This window comes from Orussus abietinus, unplaced genomic scaffold, assembly GCF_000612105.2.
Source record: "Orussus abietinus isolate OABI.00-Male unplaced genomic scaffold, Oabi_2.0 scaffold170, whole genome shotgun sequence".
Lineage (NCBI taxonomy): Eukaryota > Metazoa > Arthropoda > Insecta > Hymenoptera > Orussidae > Orussus > Orussus abietinus.
The window spans coordinates 148,164-163,653 of NW_019394462.1; the positions used below are offsets into that span (position 1 = coordinate 148,164).

The 15,490-nt window shown below is 45.3% G+C and overlaps 1 protein-coding gene across 1 annotated transcript in view; it reads right to left on the reverse strand.

The window, feature by feature from the left end:
- Nucleotides 1-3,533: 3,533 nt before the first annotated feature.
- LOC105696085 (serine/arginine repetitive matrix protein 2) overlaps nt 3,534-15,490 on the reverse strand; it is a 45,523-nt gene continuing 33,566 nt past the window's right edge. The window contains exons 4-12 of the mRNA XM_012418262.2: nt 15,324-15,373; nt 13,385-13,901; nt 10,879-12,543; nt 9,957-10,093; nt 9,664-9,858; nt 9,497-9,574; nt 9,281-9,377; nt 8,913-9,204; nt 3,534-8,560 (exon numbers count right to left, since the gene is read on the reverse strand). Coding sequence (XP_012273685.2) covers nt 8,451-8,560; nt 8,913-9,204; nt 9,281-9,377; nt 9,497-9,574; nt 9,664-9,858; nt 9,957-10,093; nt 10,879-12,543; nt 13,385-13,901; nt 15,324-15,373 — 3,141 coding nt within the window. The 3' untranslated portion in view covers nt 3,534-8,450. The remainder of the gene's footprint in view (nt 8,561-8,912; nt 9,205-9,280; nt 9,378-9,496; nt 9,575-9,663; nt 9,859-9,956; nt 10,094-10,878; nt 12,544-13,384; nt 13,902-15,323; nt 15,374-15,490) is intronic.

Sequence of the window (15,490 nt, forward strand, 5' to 3'; positions counted from 1 at the left end):
AGTTCTACGAAGCACGTGACCAATTGAAAAACGAGGAACTGTGATTAGTTTGCATTAACTCTCTATGGGCCGAATTTTTGTTTTAAATAAAAAAAAATTGGGGGAACGAAAAATCAGCAATTTGGAACCTATATATGCAAATGAAAAAAAATTGTTCATTTAAAATGTGATCTGAAAGTTACACGGGCCCATAGAGGGTTAAGGTAACTCGCGTTCCGACTTGGGGCGAAACGCAGCTTGGTATCCAATACATTCCATGAGACATTTTCTTCCTCCGTAACACGCGACGCTACCGTGACGTGACCATGCAAGCAGGGTAAAATAAACTCTAGAGAAAGGATGACGTTCGGTCGGAGATATTGATGAAACACTTTCTGAAAATATTCTAATTTCTGTTGAAAAAAAAAAAAAATCAAGTCACACACGTCTGGTCGGCTTTATGCAATAGTTAGGTAATGGAGTTAAACATAAGACCCATGGTCTGTTTGCTGAACCAGCCAGACCGTCGACGGTTCTTTTCGTCGCAAAATATTCCTTCAATGTTTCATCAAATTCTTCGCCTTGCGGATACCCCCCTCCCGCTCTCTCTCTCCCTTTCTCTCTCGTGACTCGGCCCTTGTCATTGATGGTTTAGTACATTGCAAAACTCGTGCATCACGCAAAGGACAACATCCGCGTCATGTGTGCATCCACCCTCGCGTGCTCATACACTCACACCCGCACACACACGTGTCCTTCGTTTAATGAATGGCCTTTATTTCGCTTCTCTTAACTGGAACAATATTAGTTAAGTAACAATAGATTAGTGTCAACAATTCGATTTATCAAGAGCGGCGGTGGTGGCTCGGCCGTGCGTCGGCCTCTCCACGCAAATAAATATAATAATTAATTAATTAATTAATAATAAAATAAATAAAAAGCGAGTAGGTAATCATTTAATTAAGCGAGTTTGGTCTCTCCTTGGTGCGGTTGCCCCTTCGCATCTTCCCCTCTCGGCTTGATCGAGAATTCTCTACAAACAGCCCCTCACGGCTACGTTTTGTGGGCGCGTTCCCGTTTCTCCCGTGTAACACCCGTATGAGTTCGTACACGCAAATGCCGTGCGAGTTTATAATGCAAAAGAGGCGTGCTTAGAAATTATTGCTCCACGTGGGCGCGAACCCTGTTGCGCCGCGGTCGCGGGGATGGCCGCTAATTCTGGACGTGCTTTCCCGTTCAACCCCTTAGCCGTTGTTGTATTTTTCGTAATAATATTGTCAATGTATTTTTCCAGCAATGTTCTCTGCCAATGTCGAAGTTCTAAATTTATACCGTAATTTCTAGTAAACACTGACAAATATAACAGAATTTTGTTGGCCACTCTGTACATCTACCTTCGAAATATTCCATAGTGAAGATATCGGTTTCCTTCTATTACATGAATTTGGTCAGGAAATTAATAAGTGGACGTTTAGATACCATAATAATTGTCTCGTAAGATAGGCTTGACTTCTACATTTCCGGCGTGGTTCGGAATTCTTATGGTGCTGGTGAGAATGCGCACGATGTACAGCGGAGGACACGAATGCCTTCCCTGCGAACACGGTAACGGCAATGCATGATGGGAAGGCATTCATGTTCGCCAATGTACATGATGAATCTTATGAAAGGATCCAAAATCGGTGGAACTTAGTTTTTGGCAACGACCAATCGAGCGAGTAATCATCCGGATAGAAATACGAAGGCAACGCTCACAGTAGTCTACCACGATACATGGTTCTATTAGTGAGGGCAGTACCAGTGATCGTGATTTGCAGTTCATCAAAGAATGGGCGTGCATTCGGAGCAACTAAATCCCAGGGTTTTTGGATGTTTACAAGACTCATCTTGTATCTATTAACATAGCAGAACGTACTCGAATGGCCCTGCGCAACTTCTACAATCAATCAAATTAATTCCTCCCCATCTTCCCAGTATATCGGATACCACCAAATCCCACGTTGATTCTTAACCAGTTAACTGTGATTGACAAGTATACTCGTCATGGAGAAGTGGCACGATTTTGTGTATTGACAAGTATACTCGTAATGGAGAAGTGGCACGATTTTGTGTATTGACGAGTATACTCGTCATGCGTATAAAGTAGTGACCATTGGCTATTTAAAATTTAATTTTTGAGAAAAACAAAACATATTCTCAAATTTCAAGATGTTTAGAATATTTTGAGGCCAGGCCGGAATAAAACAAACGAATAAAAAATATAAATAATTTGAGATAAACTCATGCGCCCCGTATGCACCGGCTGAAACAGCTTGCCATCTATTAGATATTATTTGTTTGAATTCATATATATAATACAAAAAAAAAAAAATGGAAACGTTATCGCGAATGAATTTTTTGCTAGAATTTGCTGAGGACACTATTGCGTCATATCCAATAACACGGGAAAATTCGACACAAACTCGGCCATCAAGGCCTAATATAAGGTGTGCACGTTGTTATAAACGCAAGATCAGGAAAGAATCCCGTTACTGGTGTTCCCTTTGCAAAGTCCCATTATGTGTAACACCCTGTTTTGCCGAATACCACGCCACGGCAGGAATTTAAATTCTTGCTATCATATGCATTTAATTTCTCTTGCGTTTTTCGTCTAATAAGTATGTAATATACGTTTAAGTTAACCAAATAAATATACATTAGTAATAAAAGTGTCAATTATATAAAATAAACCCATCTTTTTGATCCAGTGTCTTAACAGCGACACTTGCTCTGTGATTGACGAGTATACTCGTCATCGTTTGATTTCGGCGACACATATAGGTGGCGCGCTCGCAAAAGGGGGCGCCACAGCTAACTGGTTAAATTTATGTTCCCCTAAGCCTAACGAAATATCGAGTCGTAGCGTTACTCGCGAACGTTCAAACGTTTTAACCGCTAAATGAAACATGTACGTCTCTACCGACAGCATCCCTTGTTCCATATTGTCATTCGAACCATTGTCAAAAGTGTCATTCCGTCCACCGTGAAAAATACTAACGGCCAAGCACGCTCCAAAACGACCGTCCATCCACGAGATCTCGCATGGCACCCAACTCTATTGTCCCTATACATTACCCGTTCGATCACCGAAGCCATTAAAGAGCCTTTCCACTCTTTACACGTGTCATCGAGTTTCAAAACCCAGCGCCAACTTTTTGCCCTACGACGCGCACGCGCTCTCCTATTATTACAACTCGCGTCATTCGGCCACTAAAGAATCCCCCTTCGCGTTCCCTCAACGCAGCTCCGATTTCCTGTCAACCGGTCAACAATGGGCACGATCTGCTGAGTGCGTTTCACCGTCTTGCCGACGTCCCTCGCGATTTACCAATCTATTGAAATCCCTTAATTCAAACCAATCGAAAAATCAAAGCCAGAAACGTTTTACGCGATTAACTTTAGCGTTGAGGAGTATTACCAAACATTTGGCACAAAAATCGCGAGGACAGAACGGTTTAGCTTCAGTGTCATTGACCGAAAATACGTACAATATAGTCATTGTATATATAAATATAAATNAGTAATAATAACATATTCATCATAATGATAATAGTAATGACAATAATAATCGTAATAATAATAATAACGCTCATCTCACGGCTCGAGGAGTGGTCGCGGCGAAGCATCGTGATGCCACCCGCTCATTACCCTAAGTGTCGCAAATTAGGAAGCCGATCGAATGAGAGCACACGAGGCTCGATGTGCTTATAAATAATATAATAATAATAGGAGTAATAGCAGTTGAATCAATTAATTAATTATAATGTTGCGTGTATGGGTCTGTATATATATATATAAATACATTATGATATATCAGTAGGTAAAGAAGATTCGTCAAACGTAGGAGCTGCAACCGAAACTTCTTTTCCTAATTGGGAAATTACACTTGATTTCACGCGGGATCATTACTGCTCTTTTGTTATATTAGATTAGGTACAATTTACAAGTGTATCACTCCTTGTCGCGTTTAACACGGTTTTTTCTCCTCTAGGGTCCTCCTGTTACTCTCGCGCATCTTTCTCAATTGAAAACGGTTAAACGGATAATATACGGCCAGAGTAACGAGTTCTGTTTCGCTGAACCGAAGGAAGGGAATTGGGAAGCAGTTGTGCTCGAATGATGCGGGGTGAACATTGTATGTACAAGTTGTGCCAAAACTCGACGAACGAAAATTGTATACGTGACGCGATTCTTTGTTGGACATTATTCGACGAGAGTGGACAATCTATATTTGTCTTCGGTGAGCAAGTTTTTAACGGAGTCGAGAGTCAGTGATCGTAGCATCGCGATTCAAGAAAAAAAAAAATATCTATGTTATTTTCAATGGATTTAAGCGCAAGACATTCATAAGTTATTTTTAATGCTATTTGAATGTACCTAACGTCAGTGTTGACTCTTTGCAACGTTTTCGTTACTGTTCCACTAATGATCGGTTGGCTTAGAGGGGCACCTTTTCCTTTCAAAAGAGTCACGATTCTGCAGTCACTCTCCTATCTTGTGCAAAACTTACTGACCGCTGTAAAATTGAAATTGATCATTCATTAAATCATTTTATACGTATTATCGCTTCATGTATACGAATTCATCTAATTTTGGTACATCTTGTATATATATTCTAAGTGTCTAACCAATATATATACCTACGTATACATATATATACGTTTTAGACACTAACGAATAAATCTGTGAATGCCCCGACGACAGTTGCTTGGCTCCTATCTTTTCAATAGTATTCTCTCTGTTTGCCTCTATTTTTTCTCCGTTTAAAGTTATCCCTTATAGTGTTTCCTCATCGCTCCTTGTCACAGCCGAGTGATGATTACTCACAATCGCAAAAGGAACTCACTTAACGACTCGTATATCATGACGAACCGGGTGGCGGACTTGCGATATAGTCTTTATTACGGATATATGTCACCCCCGACAATAAAAACGGATAAAAGAGATTATTCGTATCAACGGTTTGCTACTTTTTTGTTTGCGCGAGGATTGATCTGTCACATGAAATCGTTTGGCTGTAGTGGTTTAGCCTATATCAGGGTACCTATCCTGGGGTATTAGATATCCATGTGTGTTATCTTCTTTATATGTGTAATTCGCATTTGTACAAAAATAATCCTTAACTGGTAACGTATGATTAATACGTTTTATAGTAATCAATACATGGTTTACACGTTGTTAAACATTGGCCAATGTAAATTTCACAGCAAACATAACATAATTACTGAATACATTTAATGCATCAAAGGGGAGTCAAAATGATAATAAGGATATTATTAAACGTTTCATTTATCAAACGTAGTGTATATAAAAGGAAACTGGTAAATCGGGGCGATCTACAAACGTTATAGTTTTTAACTTTACCATTTAATGGTTAAAATGACCAAAAAAGGATTATCATGATACAAATCTTGATATGCATTAAACAGCTGATTACCTTTTGAATATATTAATTGATTTATGCAGTCATTATCAGCGTCACGTCTAGAAAAAACCGCATCGATTACCTATTTTATTTTATAACGTATCCGTTGATTTTCAAAACTTATATCACATTATGGTTTAAGTGTATAAGACATATGAAGTTTTAAAAAATAAAAGGATGTTTCGAGCTGGTAGTGGGCAGAGGGCCTGATATATGTGTATCTCTTAATAAATATATACTCGAATATATAACTTTTTTCTGTTTTTTTTTTTCTTATACACGATCTCGCAAACTTTGTTAAATGAACTTCCATCTAATTATTAAATTTCTTTCATTATAATTGTTCGATATAAAATTGTATCCCGTGAACCATTTTGGACCGCGCTAGTTACTTGGGGATCCACATTGCACCGAATCTGTGTGGATTCTATCTTTTGAATAATTGTTCAGTTCCAAAAAAAATCGCAAGGTTTCAATTCCTCGCAACAACGCATTACGCGATTAATCTCCGACAAAGCAAAGAGCTCATCGAGAACGAGGATTTTCATCTACACATTTATCAGTTTTTAATTCCTCCGTTCCCCATTACATTGACTTTCAATTATTTTCACAACTTGATGACCCACGAAAGCAATATTATACGTTGTAAAAGAAATACTAATCTACCAAGAAGAGGGTCTTCCTTTTATCGGGAATAGTTGATTATTCTGCACCTACGATTAACTGGCCATCGCCTTTGATTTAAATTTAGGGCGCGCAAAGCTTTCAGCTTGTAGTTTAGGTTTGGTACAAAATTCTGGGTTCCATTAGATTTATACCAATCATATCATGATCGCTTTTGTCCTCAGTACGTGAACGTTAAAATGCCGCAGTCCCGTGAATGACAATTTAAATAACATTTCACTCCACTACGAAGGTAAATAAATAAGACATGGATTTGGTTTCTCGGATGAAAACGTCTCCTCATCACAGGTAATAAAACCTAGGAACAAAATGAAGAGAGCAAGAGGAAGCATGAGAGATAAAGGGAGAGACAAAGAGAGAGAATCACTTTTAACGTTCCTCGGGGCAAAGAAATACGTAGTTCCGCAGGGACCGTACTGAAAAATATCTCGGTAAGATGTGGTAGCAAAATTGAGGCGGGCGAGCGAACCCGACGTGGCCGGCGTAAGCTCGCCCTCAAGGCGGCGGCACTCGCGATACCTATTTACAAAAATATACACATGAGCAACTTACTTCTTACATTTATGTATCTCGTAAATGTACCTTCCCACTCCTGCCTTACCGTATTATGTACTTCCGTATATATGTATGATTTTATTTTTCATCTCTAAAACCACTACTTTCCCCGTACACTCTAGGTAATGTAAATAATATGTATTGTTGTGTCGTGTTGTTTTGTTGCGTAATAAGACTAACCTACATCTCTCATTTATCTACAAGTTGTATCTCTTGTTAGTGTCAGCAGACATACAGCGTTTACAGTACCATTAATTCGTATGGTGAAGTTTTGTGTACACGCGCGCGTGTACGTGTTATACATGTCGTATGTCGTGTCAGCGGTTATGTATCCGCAACGGCGCATTCTCTCCCACAGAATATATATATAAATATATATATTATATATAAATGTATATATTTATATATATTTATATACCGTATGTGTATATATATAATTTGCCTTTTCATATACGTAATAAACTATATCCTTGCTTGTTGCATTCTTGCGTATATCAATTACTTAATGAAATATGCTTCAGGTAACCTGCATGCGCCCTGCGGCGAGAAGCGAGAGCACACGGGCGCTCCTGTGGCACTTCTTTTACTTTTTATTGTATCTATGCACATTTCACAAAAGCGGGCCCCGACTGAAACAGAGAGGTGCATACTTTTTGCGAGCCCTCAAAACCCCCCGCTCGTGTCTAACTTCCTCTCCCCGTTCGATCGTCTGACGATTCTTTTCGCTGTGTTCCACCCTCTCCCTGCCTCCCTCAATTTCGGAGATACATTCTCACTTTGACCGATGCCTCCACCCGTGCGGTAGGTTCAACGACCTTGACTTCACGCGTCGTTACGCGATCCACTTGTGCGAAGGCCACGCAAAGCCTAAAGGGTCTGTTCGCTTTACGAATATAACGGGTTAGTTCCGATAAATTAATATCCATTTTCGCCCCCCGGGTGATCGAGGTATAAAACTTGCGTGAAAAACGAACAGACCGCGCGTACCGTGGACTTCCTCCCTCTGGTTGCAGCGGGCGAGGATCTCGAACTCTTTCCATCGTTTGGCAGGTGCAAAGGGGAATTGACTATGATCTTTTGACCGTGCGCGAAAGAACACCCAGGCCAAACGATGAGTGATCGATTGAGCGATCGATCGATCGATCCTCGCCCTCGCTTGCGCGTTCTCCTTCCGCTCAGTTTCAGCGGAGTTGCCCTCCGATCTCGCCGTGAATCGTCGGAGCACGATTTCGTTTCCGTATTTCCCTCTGGTCACGGTCCTCTAGAATACCAGAGCTAGAGGCTCGGTATCGCGCTCAGGGATGCACCAGTTCTCGTCCAATCGGTCGCTCTTCGGGGACTACCCCGTTCCTCTATCGATAAACCTGAGCGCCACGCCAAACCGGAGCAGAGCGAACGATTCAGGGTCGAATTCGAGGTCTACTTCTTCGAGGGAGGAAGCCAAGCCAAGAGGAAGGCGAAGGGAGAAGAAACGAATCAGAAGTTCCTTCGAGAATTCGAACCCAGACCCAATGTCGACGGCTACGCTCGTCGATGCCGCAGGGCTGTCGAACTCTCACCTACTTGAGGCACGATCCCATACCACGACTCCTCTCCTCGCGTAGAATGGAAGAGAATGCGAGGAAGTGCGACCTTCTCTCTTCTTTTTACATCTTCGATCACATCTTCATACGCGTGGCTACGTGAACATGGTCGGGTAGGTGGCCATATTGTGAGGGAGCGACGTGACGTAATTCGGGGTGGGTGGCCGGGGGCTGTGCCACTGGGGTCAGAGAGCTCGTAGTTTCTTGATACCGCCTTGAACGTATCGCACAAGGTCTCGGAGCGAACTCTTCAGTGTCAGCGGTCCGTATTTCTCATCTAGCTCGATGAAGAAATCTGCAACATCGAGAAATGTACGACGTTAGTACCCAGGGGAACGGTGAAATGAGCTAGCATGTAACGGTATGATATAAAATAGAAATGACGTGTTTCTGTGAAAACAAGAAAAGTAACAATTGATGATAAGAAGTGTATAAATACGTTTGACAACTTTTAGTCACTTTTTCATGAGAAAATCGTTTAATTTCCAGCTAATATACGAATATTAAGTCAATTGGTATAACGGCTTTCGTAAATTCACGAGGGTACATTGTTGACGTAAAAGTTGACAATTTTAAATGGTACGCGCTTATGGTATGTATGAACGAAGTTAGGAACTTGCTATATTATGTAAAATGAGAATACCCACCTCTATGTCGGTCTGTCACCAGGGCGTTCGCTTGATCCCAAAGTTCGTGACAATTCAGCAGCAAAGAGAAGTGTTGATGTTGCTTCTGCATGGCGTGATGCACCCCTAGAGGTACACTGACGCAAGGAGAGGCTTGAGGCTGACCTGACGTCCCTCCTCGGTTGGCCAGCTCTCCGCTGCTATATCCAGAACTTTGACTGCCAACGGAACCAACGGAACCAGCAGGCGATGGTGTTGGCGATAACGAAGGCGTTCCTTGACCTTCGGGCTGGACAAGGGTTGCTTGGGCCGGCTGAGAACGATACAGAAATTGATTATCAACCGCTCGCGTAAACCCAACCTTCGAGTCAAGAATCATTGGATCTTACCTTCTGATGGTAGTCGGCGAGTATCCTCTGGTACTCCTTGACTTCGTGTTTACGTATTTTAAAAAGCTTGAGGTTTATGAGGGACTGACACCATAAACTGCAACAATTTTCCCGTATTAATGACAAACTACTAGACTAAACTATTCGCAACCGTAAGCTTCATCGTTTCGTCCACTATTTGGCTACATAATAGAAATAGATGTAACCGTTACCAACCTGAGTATAGCTAGTTTGTTATGTATGCTGCTCTCCGGAGAGTTGTTCTGCTGACTCTTGAATTTTGAGGAAATGTACCTGAGAAAAATGGAAGGAGATTAATTAAGAACCGTCCGGTTTAAGCTTCATTATGACCTTATCGACCGAGGTTTACGATAATTGATCACCTGATTAGGCTGAGAGTGTCCTTGTACATGGTGAAAGACGCTCGCTCAGTCACTGGATCGGACTCCATGGCGTGACCGGTTAAGAGGAAGTACAAAACCGCCTCCAAGTATAGCATGCTTTGTGCCGTCAATTCGCGCTCCTCGTCGGCACTGTGTTTCAGCCGCTTTGCTTCCGTCAGGTACTGATTCTGGTCCCTAAAAATAAATAGGGAATTTCGTTAAGACTTTTTCATTATTTCCTTTTAGCAAGATTTTCCTTCCTCGAAGGTTTTACGAAGAATGGCGATGCTTACCCATCCTGGTCCTCCACGATTTCATTCTGAGGGTTGAAGTAGGAATAGTAGACACGCTGTTGCGGAACTGGTGGTGGGAGTAGACTAGTGTCCGGTTTTTCTTCCCGCTCGTGATTCGTCGGTTGAATATCGCTCTGCTGTGCATGCAATCAAATAAACTCTTACATCCTTTGATGTACGTACAAAAGGATTTTTCTTCTCTTTCAAAGATAATCACACGGAAAACATAATGCAGGCAACAATAAACAAAAATTTCCCTAACTAAACGTTGGGATACGTAAATCGTGGCGAGGTTATCTTCATTTTTCTCCCTGGGACAATACACGAAGCAATATCATGTGCACTTGATACATCATGCCATGATACGATTACGTTCACATTTAATTTGAACAGACTACGAAAAAATATCAGTCGAAAACAATTGTGAAAAAGTTTTTATAAGGGTTCCTCTGCAATACTTCCTACTGACATTCTCTACATTTTAGTACGATAGGTATTTAGAAGATAACTCGGTAACTCGACATTTTAACTTATCATTAACTTTCCGTCAAGCATGGTAATTATTAAAATTTGTATAAACATAAAAGCGTGGATTAATTTGGCACGAATAATATTTCACTTTAAGAACTTTCCATTCCTAAAGACCGTTCCAAGTGTTTTATTATAATTAGGAATTTGCAAAGGCGTTAAATGTGAAACAAGATTCTCTATCGCTCCCCTAAAGAGCGCTTCGGTATTCTGTAATCGATGTTCCCTTCCCCGCAGATTCCTAACGTTAAGAAATCAAAAGAATCAGAATGTCACGGCATCCGTGCTCGAGGTTCTCCGACCGATTCTAGAAAAACCAACTGAAAATCTACGTTCCAGGCATTCCATGAATTCCCTGCGAATTAAAGAACGACTCAACGGCCGCCAAGTCTACCTGACTGGACGAAGGTCTCGGCGTGACCGATTCCGTTTCGGCATGCTTCCGTTTCCTCTTCTTCTTCTCCTTGTGCTCCGAGCACCCCTTGGCCTTCGAGTCCACGGAACACACAGTACTCAAACTAGACACAGAACTGCAACTCGGGTTACGTTTCCGCTTAGGCGCGTTACCACTGCTACCACTGGCACTGGCACTCGCGTTGGGCACACCGGTACTACTGCTACTAGGGTTGCCGCTACCACCAGCCCCGGACACGGTGGCGGTCCCCGGGACGGGAGTAGAGCAGCCCTTGGAATCCGAGGAGAGGGCCTCGGTCTTGGCGCGAGCCTTGGCCGCGCGCAGAGCCGCCTTGTCCAGGGGGTCGGCCCCGTGGGTACGGGCTTCCGGGGGCGGCGTGTCGACGATCTCGCCCTCTTCCGGGGTGGGCGGCCGAGGTGGGGCGAGCGCGCCGAGCGGGGCGGCCTGCCCGGAGGCAGGTCGGGCGTCGGGCCTGGTGTCGGGTAGCTCGGTACGTTGGCGTAGTTCTTGACCTCTCGAGGCCTGTGGTATATGGGGCAGCCGGTTAAGATCCAGCCTGCAGAGGAGGCTAGGCACGCCGTTGACGTAAGTCACGGGTGGGAAGGAAGTCCGCGACGAAGGCCGCTTGTAGGGGCTCTCGCCGCCCGTCGGGGCGTTCGCCGAGGTGTACTCTTCGACGTAGATGCCGCACTTGCCGCCTCCTTTTCCGCCCTTGCCCCCCTTGCCCCCGCCCTTACCGCCGCCCTTGCTCGTCGAGAAGAGCTTACGCAAGGTATCGCTCTTCTTCTTGTCCTGCACGTTGCCGCCCTCCTCTTGCAGCTTCGGTGGCGGGCTGTTGTCGCTGTCGGAATTATCCGGGGAGGTCGCCCGGACCGGCGGTACCCTGGGCCTCGGCGGGACTCTCGCCACCTGGATTCTGCTGTTCCGCAGAGCGACCTCGGACTCGCTGTCGGAGTCCGAGTGCCGACCCGCGGCGCCGGTCACTCGAGACCGGGGTCTTCGCGGTTTCACCTTCGTCGGAGTCTTCTTCTTCTCCTGCTGCTTCTTCGGCGACTCGGCGAGCTTGCTCCGCTTCAACGCGAGCCTCCTCCAGCGGGCGTCCTCCTCGACGGTGGCGCGCTTCGTCGACCCGTGGGACTCCTCGTCCTCGTCGCTCGAGGAGACGCTCAGTCGCGGTCGGCACTTCTCGGCAATGGCCGTGGCTACCGCGGCAGGAGACGCCGTTAGCCCTGGGCCGCCTCGGTCGCTCTCGGAGTCGCTGCTGCCCAGGTGGGACCGGGCGTCGCTGGCGTCGTCGCTGGTCGACACCGTCGACTTCGAGATGGGCCGCTTCTTCTTCGGGCTGGTCACCCGCGTTCTGCTGCGTTTACTCTTCGCGACCTCGTCGGCCCCGGCGCGGTGCCCTTTTGGGCTCTTGGTCGATTTTCGGGGCCGGCCGCGCTTCTTCGCGTCCGGTGGCTTCGCCTTGTCGTGCTGCGACCTGGCGTCCCCGGCCACTTGGTTCTTACTCGGTTCCGAGTGGTGATTCGCGTCGCTCGGGACCCTTCGACCATCTTCCAGCTGCCACTCGTGGACCGAGTCGCGGCGTGCTCTCGCCACGCCCGCGCTTGCACCATCCGGAGACCCATTGTGCCGGATTCCCTCCTGGAAACAAAAGAAGATGGTATCACGAGACTTCGGGTGGTGTCTACGAATCATCGCCGATAAGTACCGTAAAACACGAATATCTGCAAGATACGTTGAATAGTTCATTCGACGTGTACGGTTCATTCAATTACATAACAATGATTATGATTTGATCGACTACGCGTCACTTAAACGAATTTCCATCAATTCGCGTAAATTCATAACGCAATTACGACAATTTAAGTGAAATAACATTTAACGCTTCTTTCTCCACATGGAAGATCGGTAATTCTTACGACGAAGAATGTACGTTACTAAAAAGTTGCGTACTTCAAGATGCGATTGCGTTTTTACTATAAATTACTGTCCCAAAGGCAGATTCTTGATCTATGCGATTTATGCGATATATGTGACATAATGACTTCGATGCGACATAACGATAAACAAATCTTTCTCTAATTAGTACCATGCAATGGTACATCTTACGGAACAGCTTCCTGTCTTTTATAAAGAATTCATCAAACACCGAAAATATCTCCGCAAAGACGCGATCGCGTCCCAATCACGCACGGACGAAAAATGGGGTTAAACCTTCCCACACGAGCCATGAAATAGGATCCAGTCCCTAAAAAGAATACGATTAGTAAAGTCACGACTTGTACGGTTATTCTTTCTTCCTGCAGTTTTACGTCACATCTCTTTTAGGGACAGGTGCCCGTTTCGAAGCTACTTCTTCCCGGAGTAGTTCTCGATAAAATATTCGCGCACATTAGGGCAACGTCTTTCCCGGTCGAGTCGGCGGGGAAGACGAGGGGGCCACGACGGTCGGGCCCGGGGTCTCGGAGTCGCTCGAACGTACCTGAGGAGGCTTGTTCTCGGAGCTCTGATCGCCCGCCTGCACGGCGCTCTTGTTGAAGAAGGAACTGAGGTTCCATCGAGGTTTTGACTCCTCGACGGCCGGTGGTGGCGGCGGTGGGGGCTCCGCCACCGCGGGTGCCTCGGGGGACACGGAGGGTGGTGTGGAGGGACCTTTTACGGGTGGCGGCGGCGGTACCTCGTCCTCGGAGTCGTCGCTGCTGTCGGACAGGGAGTCCGAGCAGGAGTCCGAGCTGGAGCTCGCGCTGCCGGAGCTCTGAGGGGCGCATCCCGGGGGACTCGGGGGCCGCTGCTCCGGGGGGCTCGGGGACCGCTGTCGGGGCGGACTCGCGGGCGGCGGGGACGCTGCCCGCTCCACCGGCGCCTCGGGAGGCGGCGTCCTCGGCAGGCTCAGCGGCCGCAGCGGGGACTCCTGGCCCATCGGGGACATCCCCATGGGCGACATCGGAGCCAGCGGCGGTGGCGCCGGGGTCATCGCCGGGATCAGCGGGGCCGATAAGCTGGAACGATCGAGGACGTTAGAAGCGAGGAAGAAACGTTAAGGGCGCTCACCACTCTAGCGATTTTGCAGGGCCTCACGGGGACAACGATTCCGAACGTATTTCTAAACCGGCCGAGCTTAACGAGTGCTCGTATCGAAGATGAAATGTTGACATGTGTTTATATGGGAGCGATTTTCGATAAGTGGTCATTTTCATATAAAAAAGTGCAACGACATAATTTCAATGCCCTTTTACCTAGGACGGAGGTGCTCGATCGAAAATCGCTTCCATATAAACACACGTCAACATTTTATCTTTAAAACGAGCACTCGTTGAGCTCGATCGGTGGAGAAATACGCTCAAAATCGTTGTCCCCGTGGAGCACCTTTTTCAGGATTTTCGAGTTTCTCGCGAGGAATTTGGGCATTCCTTGGCAACTGTTGCCGACTCTAGGCGGAGCGTCCACCTGGCGTGTGCGTGCGGCCGGGTGTCACACGTTTCGGCGCCTAGTCCAGAGGCGTCTAGCCGTTGTGTGAGTCCTATGCGTGCAAAATACGCACACATTTTTCGCCCGTTGTTAAACACCGCCCATTATGCGTCGCGTCTCCCTCATCCGAGCGAGAAAGAACGTTTTGGTTACCTTCCACCGAATTCGATGCTAATGCCATCTAGCGGTGGAAGTCATCGTCCCCACTTTGGTGGTGAACGCCGTTAAGTCTCGAGGAGCTTCCGATTTCGCCGGAATTGGGTTCAAAAATTAAGGTGAAGTGAAACACGTCGAGGAACTTGATCGACGTCGATAAAGATTTTTCTAAATGCCTACGTTGCCGACGTTCGTTTTTACATTGACAGCTGGGTTGAATTATATTGGATATTGTACCAAATGGCATACTCCATCTGTTGTTTTAGTACAATAATTATAATGTAATCGAAGTAAAACTCCAGAAATCCTCTGGATTCATGCTTTCTGGGGCCCTAATTGACTGCAGAGGGACACCCTGCGCCATCTGTGATTTCCAGGTCAATTAAATTTTCACTCCGAGACCTCATATTACCATCGTTTTAGAATACAAGCGCATACAACACTTTTTTTGCCCTTATCCCGTTCAAATGCGAGTTTATCGATTACCAGAGTGTTCTAAATCGTCGTAAAATTGTCCTGACCCTTTCGTTTCTCATATCAGAGCCTTCGATAATTGTATATCGATCGAAATATGAGAGCTCGATACCATTTTGGTTCTGGTCTGGGCTAGGTTAAAAAATTTCTTTAAAAAATCCAAATTTTGAATGTGTTAAGGCAATTTTTAGACGATCAGGAGTGATGTATCAAATTTACGGCCAGTTTGGTCTAATACCCTTAAAAGAAAGTGTTGTATTCAAATCGACTGGTTTCACTTCACCTTAAAGGAACGTTTATACCCCGAAGGGGTGAATACTTACTCGACCGTAAGATCTGGACTTCTTGCATCTCGCGTCGGCCTCGACATTCCCTAAAAGAACGATAAATCATGGTTATTTAATTTTTAACATCGTCGCAGCAATGGATAAACCGTGGGAAGGTACATTCAGAAAAACGTCTAATTAAAAGAACCAAATTCTGATTACTG